The following is a 15365-nucleotide window of genomic DNA, read 5'->3' as shown; positions in this document are numbered from 1 at the left end:
TCCCATATCACTTAAAGACCGGATACCGGTCATGAAGGCTAACAAGGGCTGCCCAAAGAACATCTGGATTAAGACATACGGCTTCAAACTTTTGGTGCAACAAACGCTCTCAGTCGCCGTTGCCATTGGTAAGCAGTAGCCACATAGACAGCAGTAGTTTTCCCTCACTCTCTCACAATCCTTGTGTGACGGATTGTTTTCATCTTCATCTAAACTAAGTACTGGGTGACTATTTTCATTCTCTCTCTCGGTTTGCTCTGGTTCAAACTGGAAAGGTTGAACAGAAGCTAACTGTGAACTGGATGTGGTGCAACCGTATGACGTCACTACCCAGAGTGCACTGAAAAGTAAATAACAATGGTGGCCTACTGGTAAATTGGTTTTTATATAAAATGTGCTTAAAAGGTAAACATTTGGCATATTTTAATACCACATATGTGTTCTTGAAAGCACAGTACATATTTTAGTGCAAACACTAAACACTGGGGTTCCCTTTAAAACTTTGACTAAGCATTTATTTCTTAAATCTAGATACATAGTGTTGCATTTGTGTCAGTTTTTGAGAGCAGGGCTCCATGGTGTAAATTAGCCTTTATACATTTAGTGTTTCATTTCCACTTTAAATATTGTATACATGTCTGCAGGAAAGACTTTCAATTCAATCACCTGATTTCAACAGCAGCTGACGTTGAGAATGATGACGTTTAAATCGACGTTGCAAAACAGGATGAGGCTGCGCCTGCACTCTGCCCTTCAAAATAACGGTTCCTAAATTACATAAAAGGTTTAAGAGACAATAGGACGTAAATAAAGATAAAAAGTGTTAAAATCATCTTTACAGTCCGTAAACTTTAATTAAAAAACCTAGCGAAAAATGTTTGGTGTGTTTCTTCCGGGGCACATGCATGCATATATATTATTGTATTTATATGACTATAACAGACGCTTTTCCTGGGAGCATTTTATCCTTGCGGGTAGTGAACTCTGTGGCGGAAGTGCTGCCTGTGCGTGTCGTGGTTAACCTGTGTGAATCCGGTAACAACAATCGATGGACTCGATGCTCGCCGCTAACTCTGCGCTTTATTTAACAGCAGCGTCGAATCATCGGCGGTTCTGACCGTTTTGTTTAGGCTCCTCTTCTCTGCTTCCCTGCGTTGAGTCCAATATGGCGGGTGTTTTTTTAAGAGATCGCGGTGAGTAGAGCTAACGGTATTGCTAACGTGTTAGCGACTTGTTAGCATTAGCAGACTGATCAATACAAAAAAAATCACGTTGTAAGCCGCTTAAAGTCTGTGATATTAGCTCTTTTTTAAGTTCTTGATGGGTTATTAATGATCAGCTGAGTGAAATATTGCCCAGTGTCTGTGTTAATGAATCTGCTCATTACTCATGTATTGATTAGGTTTGTTGCTGTTTTATTGGATGATTCATTTTATCATTAATCATCCAATCAAATAGTAATTAGCCTGTGTACTTTTATACTAAATACACTGAACTGTGATCATCTGCACTCTGATTATCGATTAGCAAAGTTACATATGTTTGTTTTTTCAGCTCTCAATACCGTGGAGCCTTAAGACTTTGATCAATGTGAGCATCATGGTAAAAGACTGACTACAGCTTGGACTGATAGCAGTCGGCCACGAATCATAACTTTTCAATAACCGGTCAGGAGGCGGACAGCGTGGCGACGGCGTTGTGGTGCTGGGGCAGCAGACTGATGGAGGGTGACTGTCGGATCCCCGTCGCCTGCTGCCGCCCACGCGTCCTTGTACTTCATGCCCTGTTCTGGGGTCTTGTGTCACTCAGGTAAGTTCAGAGGTCATCCAAACCTGCAGGCAGCACTGCGGTAAAGTCATATGACTTTCAAAAATGTTAATGTGTTTCAGGGTGTTCGGAGCAGCTCTGCTGAGTGAGGAGAAATCTATAGGAACGTTTACAGGTATGTCTTAAACACTTGTCATCTGTTTTTAGATCTATGTTTTGTTAGCTTGCTTTAAAAAAAATGCAGTTATTGTTCTTTCTGTGTTAAAGTCAAGCCCATAATTATTCATGCCCGTGGCAAATTCTGACTTAAAGTTACAGTTATTCAACCAGCACGTTTTTTTGTTTGTTTGTTTGTTTGTTTTAACCAGAAATGACACAGGCTTCTGCTAAATTATTAAAATATAATAAGATGACATACAAGTGGCATCATTGTAGAAAAAACAAATATTTCTCAGCTTTTATTTACAAAAACTGTTGCGTCTAAAATTATTCATACCCTTCACAACTGTCGCAGTCTCTGGGAAAGTTCTATACTACTTGTGGCTGCTCACAAGGTAGGAAAGGGCTACAAGGCCATATATGAATGTTTTCAAGTTCCAGTGGCTACAGTATAAGTTATTATTAAAAAATACAAGATGTTCTGTACGTGGAAAATCTCAGAGGATATAGTCGGAAGCCAAGTGACACCTGTGCTGGCCAGGAGGATAGTGAGAGAGGTGAAAAAGAATCCAAGGTTCACTACCAAGATCATCCTGGTGAATCTGTGCTCTGCTGGTGGTTGTTGATCAATGGTCATGAGAATTTGCATAATTATGATGAAGGAACTGACCTCCCAGCCCATTGTTCCTTCAGTGGGCTGGTTTCAGTCATTATGCAAATGTACTGTTTATAAGATTGGGGAAACCTGCAGTCAGCTGACACTGAAGAAGTCACTTGGATGAGTGACGAAACGTTTCTCCCACTGAAAACGCTACATCCAAATGAACAGAATCAACTTTTGGAGAGACCAAGGATAATGCCACTTCTCCAGAGAGGCATACAAAAGCCTGCTTGGCTAAATGCTCATCTGGACAAAGAAGAAGACTTCTGGTCTTTTGTGTTAGATGAAACAAAAATTGGATTGTTTGGCCACAATCAATGTTCCCTCTAATTTTTCATGTGTCTGAGCAAACACACAAACTCCCTGAGCGATCCCTTGGACCACTGTGAATGACATCAGACGTGTGCACTGTGGTCACGCCAGCATCTAATCCATCCAAGTTACATGGTTTATTAAAATAATCAAATTACAGCATTTACATTTATGTTAGACTACTTTTAATTAACTGCTTTAGCCCACTTACAATGAAAATTTAAAAAATCTTGTTCATGACCTGTGTAGTATGTTAACACTATTGGAAGTAAAAATAACTTGAACTCCAATTTTGAAAACACAACTTTCTTTCTTTCTTTTTTTTTTTTTCATAAAGCTCTGACTTGTATTATGAGTATGAGTCTGTGGTCTGGGAGAGAGTCCTGTAACTCTCTGTCTGCCAAATACAGTATATAATGACCAATGTTGGGCAATTAATTATATAGTTACTACTTCAAAAAAGTAACTCAGTTTGGCAAACAACAAAGTTTTTTGCAGCTATTTTTTTTTTAATGCAGCCAAGGCGTTTCTAAATAAACATTTCAAACTATTTACAGAACAATCAGCTGTTCTGCATCAAATCTGATGCCACACAAAGTATTTGTGCCACTCCAAAAAATAATTTCTGTCCACTATAAGATAAAGGAGAACAACAGCCTGATACCTGCAGGCCTGACAACAGGAGATGTATCACTCCTGTAACACCTGTAACATTCAGCAGCCGCCTCATTGTTCTGACACACCAACAAAACTATTGACTACACTACACACTAACTACACAAGATTTGCGCTAAACGTCTCAAATCTCTCACATCTCAGAACACCGCCGTCACTCCTAAAACTTCCCCCCGTTTCTTAACAACTAGATGCCACGTTGCCATATTATTTTTTTGATTGGTTGACGCGGTACTTTTTTCGACCAATAGGAAAGGGTGGGGGTTTTTTTGGTTTTGGTTTTGCTCACAGGCGGCAAGTGCTTTCGAGTGTTTTCCTTATAAAACGCCGTTTTTACCGTTTCTTCCTGCAGTAAATATAAATAACGATAGTATTCAGGAAGAAAACCAAACATTGCATATATTTTTATCATAACTCTGGTTTTACGTGGCCTATCAACACAATTTAAAAACTGGTATAAAGTCCACACTTTTTCCGTCAATTGTTCCGTCTGTCCTGCTCACATCTCCAAAGGTTGTACACGTTGTCATTAATGTGGCTTCACTGCACATCAGCCACGCCGCTTTGCTAGCTAAAACACCGGTGTCGGCACATAAGGACGCTGTCATAGCCTGTCAACGACGTTGATTGGCTGCGTATATACAAATGTGAATCGCATTATTGGCTGGACTATAGGATAAGGTGGCATCGTTCTAATCCCATACAGGAGCAGCCAGTCACTTACTGACTAACACTGCAAAACAGAATTGTTAAAGTTTTAATTTTAATTTCAATTCAGGTTAGATTTTTTTTTGTGCGCAACGCAGATTTTCTGTGCGCAGAGACCGTGCCAGCAGTGCGCAGTTGCGCACGTGCGCAGCTTAGAGGGAACATTGGCCACAATGATGTTTCCTTCATTTGGTTTGTTTATTTGTTTGTTTGTTTTTAAAATGATCAGAAGCCTTCAACCCTTAGAACCCCATCCCCGCTGTCAAACATGGACCTAATGCTTTAGAGCTCTTTTTCAGGCCATTTTACCAGGGAACCTAATCCGGGGCTGTAGACTGCGACCAATTTGGTCACACACAATTTCTCAATGGTGTGACAAAAAAAAATCCTACGTCGCAACGGTGCGACCAGCCAGCCGTTCGAGAAAAAAAAGATTCCGCACAAAGACTTAAACACAGCGTGGACCCGATGCATCAGAATCAGTGAGATGTCGGTTGAGAAAGCCGACATCTCACTGATTCTGATGTGTCAGGTCCGCGCTGTGTGTTTATGTCTTTTTATGCACTAGACTAGGGATCGGCAATCCTTCTGATGATGAGTGCCATTTAAAATTTCCTCAGAAGTCAATGTGCCATATGATTGCATTAGCAATACATTTTATAACACTCTATATGAACAGTTACACACTATATAGAACAACTTTATCAGCGAATAGTTATCAGCTATTTTGAAACAAAAAAAGACACTTTTTATCCATAACAAGAACTCCATAACAGCAAATGAACTGTACAACATAAAATGCAAATGCTATTTATGGTCTCCTCACAGCAATGATAAGAAAAATAAACTGGGCCAATATGGCATGTTTGTTATTACAGAGATACACATGTTAATGTGATCTCTGGTCTCCCACTCAGAGACACAGGTCTCCGAGTGTCCAGCATTGAGACGGCTACCTGAGGACACTCTTTGTGTGAGAGAAAATCTGCTCACACAGATATGTAGAGCCAAATACTGTCAATAATGCCTTTGCAATGTTCTGAAGACAGTTAAACTTGTCAGGTAGTGACGTCCAGCTGGTGAAAATGCAAGCTCCATGAACACGCACACCTATGGATACCAGCTGTGTTTGTAGTTCTGCAAACTGTGACCCCCACAGAGTCGAGCTTTTCAGTTCAGTCAGCTGCATTTCAATTTCCTCTGTGTCCAGCCGGTTAATGCGAGACAAAGCCAGCTGCTCATTAAAGCTTTCTGGTTTGATCAGAAAAGAAAACATTGGTCCATAGACCTGAAAGTCCCAAAAACACATTGTGAATTCTGTCTCGAGTCTTCGGATGTATCCGTGTATTTCCGTGGTGCTGATGCTGCGCTGAGCAGACAGCTCCTGAAGCATTTGAAGTGTCGGAATGTGGAAATTTCAACATCGCTTGAAAAAGACTGCCAGGTAGCAACGTCCCTCTCACCGGTAGGCTAAGTTATTTTTAGCCAATTACAAGTTGAATCTGGTAGTTGGGGTTGCTAGCTAAGATACCATCATTAAGAAGCGGCACAACTAATGTGTCTATGTGAGCTAATTTGCGATGTGCACCGCTGGCCCGGCCATTTATTTTTTTTAATGCACCTTCTCAGATTAATTCACTGCGTGTCGTGCCCAGGGCTGGACTGGGACAAAAAATTGGCCCGGGCATTTTGACTAGAGACCAGCCCACCAGGTATTATAGGAAAAGCCATAAAGCCTTTGAATGAAAGCAAACACTGTTGTGACAGTGATGTACACTGTGTTGTTGGTATATGTATGATTTCTATACATTTTACGTCAGATGAAAATTTTGGTTGTAAGATTCAGATAATTATTTATTAAAAGCTAGACATTTTAAATGAGAATAACAAAGAAGAGTATTTCTTTGTGCCCCCCTTTCCCTGTTAATGCCCTACCTGGCCCCCTTGGCAAAACTTTGCTAGACCCACCCCTGCACAGTTACCAGCTGTCAGCTACTTAGAAAAGGATCCTGGTGTTATTTGTCTCTGAGAAACAGTTCATAACTTCCCTTCAACTCATTCATGTCACCTTAAAGGTAACCCTGTTTCTCCATCACCTGTTCAGCTTTGATGATTCAATAAGGACATCTCCTGGTTTCATCTTCATGTTTCCCTCTCACCAGATAACCAAACCGACATAATGACCAGCAGGTTTTACAGCTGTGGCTCCAGCAAACATCAGCTGATACTAGAAATTAATACTGAATAAATTCTAACAACAGCTGATCAAGCTTAAATGTGCTGCTGTTGTTTAGTGCGACATCCGCTGGTTTCCTCTTTCTGGCGCAATCAAACAAGAGAGACGGGACTTGCGACAGAAAAGCCGATCAGCTGATCATTGATCAGTTTCATAATTGAAGTAGCAACAGGAGAGGGAGGGGGAGAGAATGAGAGAAGAAGAGGCAGCTGACCGCGTAAAGACACAGAATAACTCCAGCTTTGTGTCTTTTTCCATTGTAGCTGAAGTACGGGACAAACTGCTTTCCTTTTCAGCTCAATACGAAACGCGTAATATTGTCTCTGAATGAGGGACCATTCCCTTTTTTAAGGAGCCGTTGGCAACTGTACAAACTAACCTTATGAATAAAATAAAGTTCACTATCAGTAACATCATAGCACCCACCCAGCTGTATAGAAACTCCGTCATGCTAGCTAGTACGCAGTATGAGTTATTGTAACTGATTGTAAAAAGTTAGCACAACGAAAATAAACTACACCTAAACTTAGTTTATATCTGACCCAGATAGACTGCAGGTCATAACTTCTTACCTGAAGTTCAGTTCACCTGACAATCGGACCGGCGGCCGCCTTGGGTCTCTCCTCCTCCTGCCTCCCCTTTCCCTCATCCACCTGCTGGCCTCTGTGGAAGGTCCGCCATAGCCACCACTAAACAACTGAGTTATTTTTACACATCTGCCAGCATCTGACCAATCCACCACCTTTCATTGTTTATACCATTACAAAAAAAACCCCCAAAAAACAAAACAACCATTGGCCCGTAAAAACGAAAAATCACAATTGGCCCATCTGACAAATGCCCGGTATGCCTGATGGCCAGTCCAGCTATGGTCGTGCCATCAGTTAACCCTTCGCGTGCCTGCTGTGGCACGCGTGCCCAGGGTTGCCGACCCCTGCGCTAGACTCTGATGCTGCAGGTTTTGTCTATTTCCAACCAAACTCGACTGAACCAGCAGCAAAAGAAGGATCAAAACTACGCTTCACATTTTATAAAGATCGTCATTAATTTGCTCTTACTTTTGCTATTAACAATAATAATAATAACAATAATGGACTGGATTTATATAGCGCTTTTCAAGGCACCCAAAGCGCTTTACAATGCCATTGTTTCCACAACAATAAAATCACACTTCCTGCACAGCTCTCTCTCTGTGTACTTCAAGAACAGTTTCCCCACTGCACACGACTTATGTACAAGTCGTGTACAGTGCTGTCAGCCCGTTTTTGTTGTTTTTGGGGTTTTTATTCAAAAAATGACCTCCGACAAGAAAGCTTCATTTCTATTTTTTCTTTTTTGATACCGAAGAAATTTAAACTTTTAAAATTTATGCCAAATTGCAAAATGCTTGGCTGTGTCTCTAATAAAACCTCTGTAACTTTGCTCTGGTTCACTTCAGCAGCATAGTGTAATGTTCATATGTTGATTCATGGTTTTCTTCAGTTTTTGTTCTACTGCAGAATATTTTTAAGGTGGTTATATGCTATAAATAGCCATTCCAGTAAAATCTCCTTCATATTTTTCTGTGTTTTATCCTCAGTTACTTTGACACAAAGGCATCTGCTGTGATGTTATACCTCTGATGAAATCTCAAGTGTCAGTACTGATAAATGATCAGAATTATAATATTTCTGACTGTTTGTGTCAAAATTGAATCATAATCAAATCTATTATTGAAGTCAGTGACGATACCCAGCCCTAGTGAGTAGCCTAGGCCCGACAGAAGTGGATGTAGCTATGGATGTAGTGGATGTGTGTGTGTGTGTGTGTGTGTGTGTGTGTGGGTAGTGGGGAAAGATGAAACAAATGATAACTTCTTAATGTAAGTTAAGGCCTGATCCGTATGAAATTCATAGCCAGTGCTATGACACAGAGCATTCAACCTCTCATGTTATGTCTAATACTGGTCCGGAGACGGCTTCAGATAATGAGCCACATATGATCGGCTCAGAGCCAGAGCCCACTGAAATTAAGAGGGGGAAAGTGTATACATTTCGAAGAGAGTGGCTTGACCAGTTTCCCTGGCTATAATACAGTAAAGCTGACCACATTATGCACTGCATTTACTGTCGTGAGTGTGGAAAGACCATGGCCAACAGTATTGCATTTGTGACTGGTGCTAATACGTTTCGAACTGAAATGCTGTGTATCCAGAAAACATATTATATGCTGCGATGAATGCACTGCCCAAGTGTCCCCTCTACCCACTGCTTTTCAGCTGCAGGCAGCAGCAAACGGTCATCAGTGGAGGTCAAGATGATGATTAAGTTTAACATTGCCTACAATATTGCCAAAGAGTGCCAAAGCACTTTAAGCACAAGCACTTTTTCAGCAACTTATCTTTCTTGTAGAACTGCAGTCCAAATAAAGAATGTTGTGTTGACAAGATTGTTAATTAATCCTTTACAAATCAATATTGTCACATGGACAGCAATTTAAAAAAAAAAAAAAAAAAAAAAAAAGAACACGTAAAACTGTGGGGTTAAATGATGTGGTGGAAAAATTTGGGTGCACCTAACTTTTGTGCTGGTGCACCTAAGGAAAAAAAGTTAGGTGCACCAGTGCAACTGTGGCAAAAAGTTAGAGTAGAGCCCTGTAATTACAGTAAATGGCACCATGAAAAAAAGCAATACATGAAGATTCTCAGCAACAACATCAGACAGTCTGCAGAGAAAATTGGCCTTGGGCACCAGTGGACATTTCAGCACGACAGTGACCCAAAACACACAGCAAAAGTGGTGAAGAAATAGTTAGCAGACAAAAACATGAAAGATGAATGGACAAAATACTTGTGGAGACATGCAAAAAGCTGGTCTGCAATTATAGAAAGCGTTTGATTGCTGTAAAGGATTTTCTATTGATTACTGAGAAGGGTATTTTGTCATGTCATTTTGGACATGACACTTTTTGCTCAAATGTAAATAAAAGCTGATAAATACTTTTTTTTTTTTTTTTTTTTTTTTTTTTTTTTTCCCCCACAATGATGCCTCTTGTACATTGTCTTATCCTTTGGGAGACGCCTGTGTCATTTCCATAAAAAAAATAAAAAAACTTGAATAAGGTGAATAACTGGTTGAATAAAATTAACTTTAAGTCAGAATTTGGCAGGGGTATAAATAATTATGGGCTTGACTGTACATCTTGCTGATCCAACCAGAAATCGCATTTGTTCTATGTGTATCCCTAAATGGATTCCTCCTGCCTCTTTCTTCTTCGTTAACAGCATCAAGTGTGGCTTTAATTAAAGATTTCTTTTTTAAAGAACTGTTGAAGAACTAATTCTGTGGAAACAAAGTCATGTCATGTGACAGGTTCACTAGTTTTAATCCAACAGCAAAAATAAAATTAATAATAATAATAATGATGATATTAATCAGTGTTGGGCAAGTTACTTTGAAAAAGTAATTCAATTATAGTTACTAGTTACTTCTTCAAAAAAGTAACTGAGTTACAATATTCTAAAAGTAATTAATTACTTGGAAAAGTAGCTATTGCGTTACTTTAAAAAAAACAAAGAACGTTTAACCCCCTGGGGGCCAGGGTATAATTGGCCATTTTTTTTGCTACTCTTGATTTTCTCTCCACATTTTACCTTTAAAAACTATTTGCTTTGCCTTGTTTGGTATCATTCTTTTTAGCACAACCTCGCGTGCCTGAATTTACAGTTATGTTCTCATTTTGTCATACTGTATAACCAGAATTGATCTACAATCAGACAAAAACCATAAAATCAGAGTAGAAAAAGTTATATTTTTACTGTAACAACCACAAACATGTTTAATGAATCATATTTCATAACTTCAAATGCAAATATTAATTGTCAATTTTAAAATCCTATGCACAAGTTTTGCAAACAACAAAGTTATTTGCATCCATTTACCTTGATTTTTTAAATAACCATTTCAAACTATTTACAGAACAATCAGCTGTTCTTCAATAAGATGCCACACAAATTATTTGTGCCACTCCAAAAAAATATTTTGTTTCCACTACAAAGGAGAACATCACAGCCTGATACCTGCAGGTCTGACAGCAGCAGGTGTATCACTCCTGTTTCTACCTGGAGACAGCAGTCGCCTCATTGTTCTGACACACAACACAAAACTATCCACAACACTACACCCTAACTACACAAGACAACACATTAACTACACACTCCAAACACGCTAAACGTCACAAATCTCACATCTCAAAACTCGCTCTCTCTCCTTCTCTCTCTCCCTCTCTCTTTCTCTTTCTCTCTCTCCCTTTCTCTCTCTCCCTCTCTCTTTCTCTCTCTCTCGCTTTCTCTCTCTCCCTCTCTCTTTCTCCCTCTCCCTCTCGCCGTCACTCCTAAAACTTCCCCTGTTTTGTTTTGGTTTTTTTGCTCATAAGCAGAGAGTGCTTGCTAGCGCTAACGTGGCGAAACTATTGAGGAAAAAACGCCGCGTATATCTTGTTTATCATGACTCTGGTTTTACGTGGCCTATCAACACAATTTAAAAACTGGTATATATCACCTTGTTGCTTTGTCTTTAAGTGGTCACGTGATTGACTTACCACGACTACTTTATTCTTCCTCAGTCAAACAGCAGCACTCGATTGTTTTGCCCCCTGAGCTCCAGGTGTTGTGCTAGACAGCGATCGTGATTGCCGTCCGCGGGAGCGCGCAGCTGCTTAAAGCTGTAGCACCCAGATTACTTACAGCTACTTCCGTGCAGCTGATATAAGATGCGGTAAGCTGAACACAGTTTCAACCGTCTGTTTGTTGAAAAATAGTAACGGACCGCGTTTCCTTGTTAGTAACTGTAACGGCGTTGTAACGATAGGAATAGTAATTAGTTAGATTACTCGTTACTGAAAAATGTAACGCCGTTAGTAACGCCGTTACTTGTAACGCCGTTATTCCCATCACTGATAATAATAATAATAATTTCACTTCCAGCTACACACAGAAAGTATATGCAGCCAGTAACATATTGTTGTTGTCCTGGCAGCAGTTAAGCCTGAGGCCGCCCCCTGCTGGCTGTTGGAGGAGTTTGTGGTGACGGAGGCGTGCGTGCGCTGCAGCGACTTCAATACTGTGAGTAATTTCAGTAACACATAGGGCAGCGTCAACTCTCAGGTCACCACTGTTCAGAAATCAGCTGATCAAGTAATCAGACAGGCAGATGAAGTCATCTGGCAGATGGTCATGGGATTTTTTTTTCAATTATTTATTTATTTTTTTTATTTTATTTTAAAATTACATTTTAAAATAACAAAACCAGCCAATCAGAGTTGAGTTGTGGTGACTCCATCTGAATGGGCACTAATGAAAAATGGGCTTTTGGGTGAATCAAAGTAAAAATTAGAAACCTCCACCTAAGTTTTTTCATCATCTTTAAAATGTAACTTTAAATGCATAACCACAGATCAATATTCTCTGTTCTCTGAAACATCATCTAATTGGCAGTGTGTGTGTGTGTGTGTGTGTTTCAGAAGTCACAGTTGGCCTGCAGACTGACAGGCTATGTAGAGCGAGTGAACTGCAGCCAGTCCAGCAGAGAGGAGTACAAAAGGTGAGTCTTGGTCCTGATTAACCAGACAGGCGACATGTATCATTCAAAATCATGATGAATGCCAGCAACAGGTGGGAGGACTAAAATCTGAGCAGCTGATCATTCTAAATTCAAGGAAATACTCTGAGCACTGTCTAATGGATGACAGCAAACAAACAATAAAGGTCACCAACCTTTAAAGTCAAAAGACCCATTTTCCTCCAAAATAGTGCGAGGAAAAAAAAAAGCAGTGACTGTGGTAACAAACAGACGGATGTAATTCGGAGAGGATAAAACATATACTTCTAATAAAAGAATAATAAGATGTTTTAATAATAAGAAGAACTTTTTTACTTTTTAAGAACCATTTAACAAAAGCTTTCAAGAGGAGAAAAAAAACAACACTGACATGTGCAGGCATACCTTTAAACAAAACCTAAATTTAACCTACTAAGACCCGAACTCTTCCACAGCATGCATTTTTAATTTCCCTTTGATATTTGGGCATATTGGGACCCGATGAATGTAAAAACAAAGAATTACCAGATTTTTTTTTTTGAGAGGCACATATGAGGATAGTAGCAGTATAATGTCCTCCTACAGTGGTATGCAAACGTTTGGGCACCCCTGATAATTTTCATGTTTTTCCTTCATAAATCATTGTTTGGATCAGCAATTTCATTTAAATATATCATATAGCAGACAAACACAATGATATTTAAGAAGTGAAATGACGTTTATAGGATTTACAGAAAGTGTGCAATGTCCCTTTATCTTTTTCCTCAGTGTCCCTTGCGGGGCTCTGTATTAAAGTGTTGCTGCAAAAAAGCCACTAAAGGCAGACTGCAGTGTAAACGCTGTCTGCCTTTGGTGGAAAAAGGCAGACAGCAACTTGAGTGATACACCTCATGTTGTCAGACCTGCAGAGTTTTGGCATGTGGTGTTCTCCTCTGTCTTAATTTGGACAGAAAATATTTTTTGGATTGGTACAAATAATTTGTGTGCCTTCTTATTTGATGCAGAACACCTGATTGTTCTGTTAATAGTTTTAAATGGTTATATAAAAAAATGCCTGAGGCCTTGGCTGCATTTTTAGGTAAATAGCTGCATATAACTTTGTTGTTTGCAAAACCTGTGCATAATTTTTAAAAAATTACAATTTCTATTGTTATGACTATTTGCATTTCCAAGTTATGAAAATGATTCATTAAACATTTTTTTTGGTTTTTACAGTGAAAAATATAACTTTTTTTCTACTCTGATTTTCTTTTTTTTGTCTTAATTTAGATCAGTTGTGCTAATACAGTATGTCAAAATGAAATAACTGTAAATTCAGATATTTGAAATTGTGCTGAAAAGAATGATTCCAAACAAGACAAATCAAAAGTAGTCAAAAATGGCCACTTATACCCTAGACCCCATTAATTGCTATAGTCATTTATGGACTAGGCTACACATGGTTCATGAGCAACTTTCACATCACATCAGAATATTTTGAAACCTTTATGGACTCATCAGCTAATAGATGGGCATGCACCTCAGCCATAGATTAATAGTCACTACAGGAACTGACGTTATTCCAATGAAGGTACTAATTTTTCTTCCTCCTCCTACTCAGCTGCCGCTCTGTTCTCATGGAAGAACATCTGTTCTGGAAGTTTGAGGCGGCCATGTTGGCCCTGACAACCCTCTTCGCTGTCCTCGTTGTCATCCGTCAGCGACGACTTGACCGCCTTGCCTCTGAGAAGGTCCGTCGCCAGATTGAGTCCATCTAGGATACCTGGACCAGAACTAGGACTGTAGTGGTGTCTTAACAGTAGAGGGCAAATGGGACTGCAGAGACTGTTTTCACACTGAACTTTAAATTTGAAACACATACAGGAAACAGAAAGTCTTTGCACAGAAACAAGGACGGCTGACATGCCCTGCCCTAAGAAATATGCTAAACAGGAACCAGTCAAGTCAAGGGGTGGAGTCATGTGCGTGACATCATTAGAATTAATGAGATTAGAGAAGATGGATGGCGGCTGTTGTTTCTGCTTCCTGTTTCCAATGCCATGGTAACCAGCAGCTCTCACCTTTTTTTGGGGGGGGGGGGGTTCCTTTTTTCTGGTTGTTTGGTTCTTCGCTAAAAATTTTGGATCAATAAAGTTAGGGGATGGGAATTGATAAGAATTTTGCAATTCTGATTCCATTATTAATATCACTTATCAATATCTTTCCTTATCGATTCTTTTTGTCCATTCTCTTTGGCTCCACTTTGTGAGTCACCACCATCTCTAAGCAGCATATCAAAGACACTGCAGTCACCCAAAATTATTACATGCTCAGATGTCAAATGTGTGTGCACGTTGGAGGTGTTTCCTCTCATTGTTTTGATCAGTGTTAGGGTCAATACTCAAAGTCATTCTTGCTCATATTACACAAAACCCTTTTATTTTAAAAGTAATGCAGTACGTTACTTAATTACACCCAGGAGAAAGACATTTGTTATACTACTCGTTACGTTACTGTCATGTTAGTCTGTAAAATAATCTGCAACACACTGTATCATAATTAGCAATACAAACCTGAGGCTACAGCCCGACACACTAACACAAATGCCTATCCTAATGAGGACAGCACAAAGCAAAGATGAAAACCAGAACAAAGAGACCTTAAAGTGATTCTACTTTAGAAACATGAACAGGTAGAAACGGAGGCTGCAAGTTGTGTGGGCTGGGGTCAGCATTTACTCAGCTTTAACATCACTCGGGGTTCTTGTTAGCTTAGTGTTAGCATGCTGCCGAAGTTTTGTTAACAGTATAATACAGTTGTTTCTGTCCTGGAGTGGTCTCCACTTTACCATCATGCTCTCATCCCTTGAGAACTGGTTCTCGATTCATATCCCTAAATAAAGTTATTCAGTACTTATGAGATTTAATGCAGCAGAGTTCTGGTCCTTTCTTTGAAGCTTCACATCCTGTGTAGCTGGATGGGCAGGGCCTTTGACATGAATGTGGAGTTGATAGTTGATCAATAGATATTTAAAGTGGAAATGTGAAATTTGCTAATCTAAATAAAACATTTTCCATTTTTGTTTGTTCTGTTTTTGTTCCTCCTTTAACCCCCCCCCCCCACACACACACACACACACACAAAAAATAACAAATAAAATCTTTATCGTCATATTTGTTTGGGAGTTTGTAAAGAGGAGCGGCTTTGTGTTCACTAACAGAAGTAGACACATGTTAATGTGAGAAAGGTCATAGCCTCCTCATCCTCAATACACACACAGCTGACAGTTTGT

At 39.6% G+C, this 15365-nt stretch overlaps 1 protein-coding gene across 2 annotated transcripts; it reads left to right on the top strand.

Annotated features, from left to right (window-relative positions):
- The first annotated feature begins 968 nt into the window (after positions 1 to 968).
- Positions 969 to 15153, top strand: jtb (jumping translocation breakpoint). Of its 2 annotated transcripts, none has more exons than XM_031741016.2 (6): positions 969 to 1193; positions 1555 to 1809; positions 1890 to 1942; positions 11537 to 11619; positions 12018 to 12097; positions 13695 to 15153. In XM_031741016.2, exons 2-6 carry the CDS (start codon positions 1721 to 1723, stop codon positions 13849 to 13851), a joined length of 462 nt encoding a protein of 153 aa, XP_031596876.1. In that variant the 5' UTR covers positions 969 to 1193; positions 1555 to 1720; the 3' UTR covers positions 13852 to 15153. The 2 variants fall into 2 exon arrangements, with proteins under 2 accessions (XP_031596876.1, XP_031596875.1); XM_031741015.2 differs by having other exon boundaries at positions 973 to 1193; positions 11534 to 11619.
- Positions 15154 to 15365: the final 212 nt, after the last annotated feature.

Source organism: Oreochromis aureus, unplaced genomic scaffold (genome assembly GCF_013358895.1).
Source record: "Oreochromis aureus strain Israel breed Guangdong unplaced genomic scaffold, ZZ_aureus HiC_scaffold_357, whole genome shotgun sequence".
Classification (NCBI taxonomy): Eukaryota; Metazoa; Chordata; class Actinopteri; order Cichliformes; family Cichlidae; genus Oreochromis; species Oreochromis aureus.
Note: the sequence above shows the minus strand (reverse complement) of the source record. Positions and strands in the feature narration are given on the sequence as shown.

Bases quoted from the DNA above. Each gene is read 5' to 3' on its own strand.
- jtb (XM_031741015.2), top strand. From the start codon at position 1,721: ATGGAGGGTGACTGTCGGATCCCCGTCGCCTGCTGCCGCCCACGCGTC. The intron at 1,810-1,889 runs GTAAGTTCAGAG...AATGTGTTTCAG, and splicing joins TGGGGTCTTGTGTCACTCAG to GGTGTTCGGAGCAGCTCTGC. The intron at 1,943-11,533 runs GTATGTCTTAAA...TTGTCCTGGCAG, and splicing joins ATCTATAGGAACGTTTACAG to CAGTTAAGCCTGAGGCCGCC.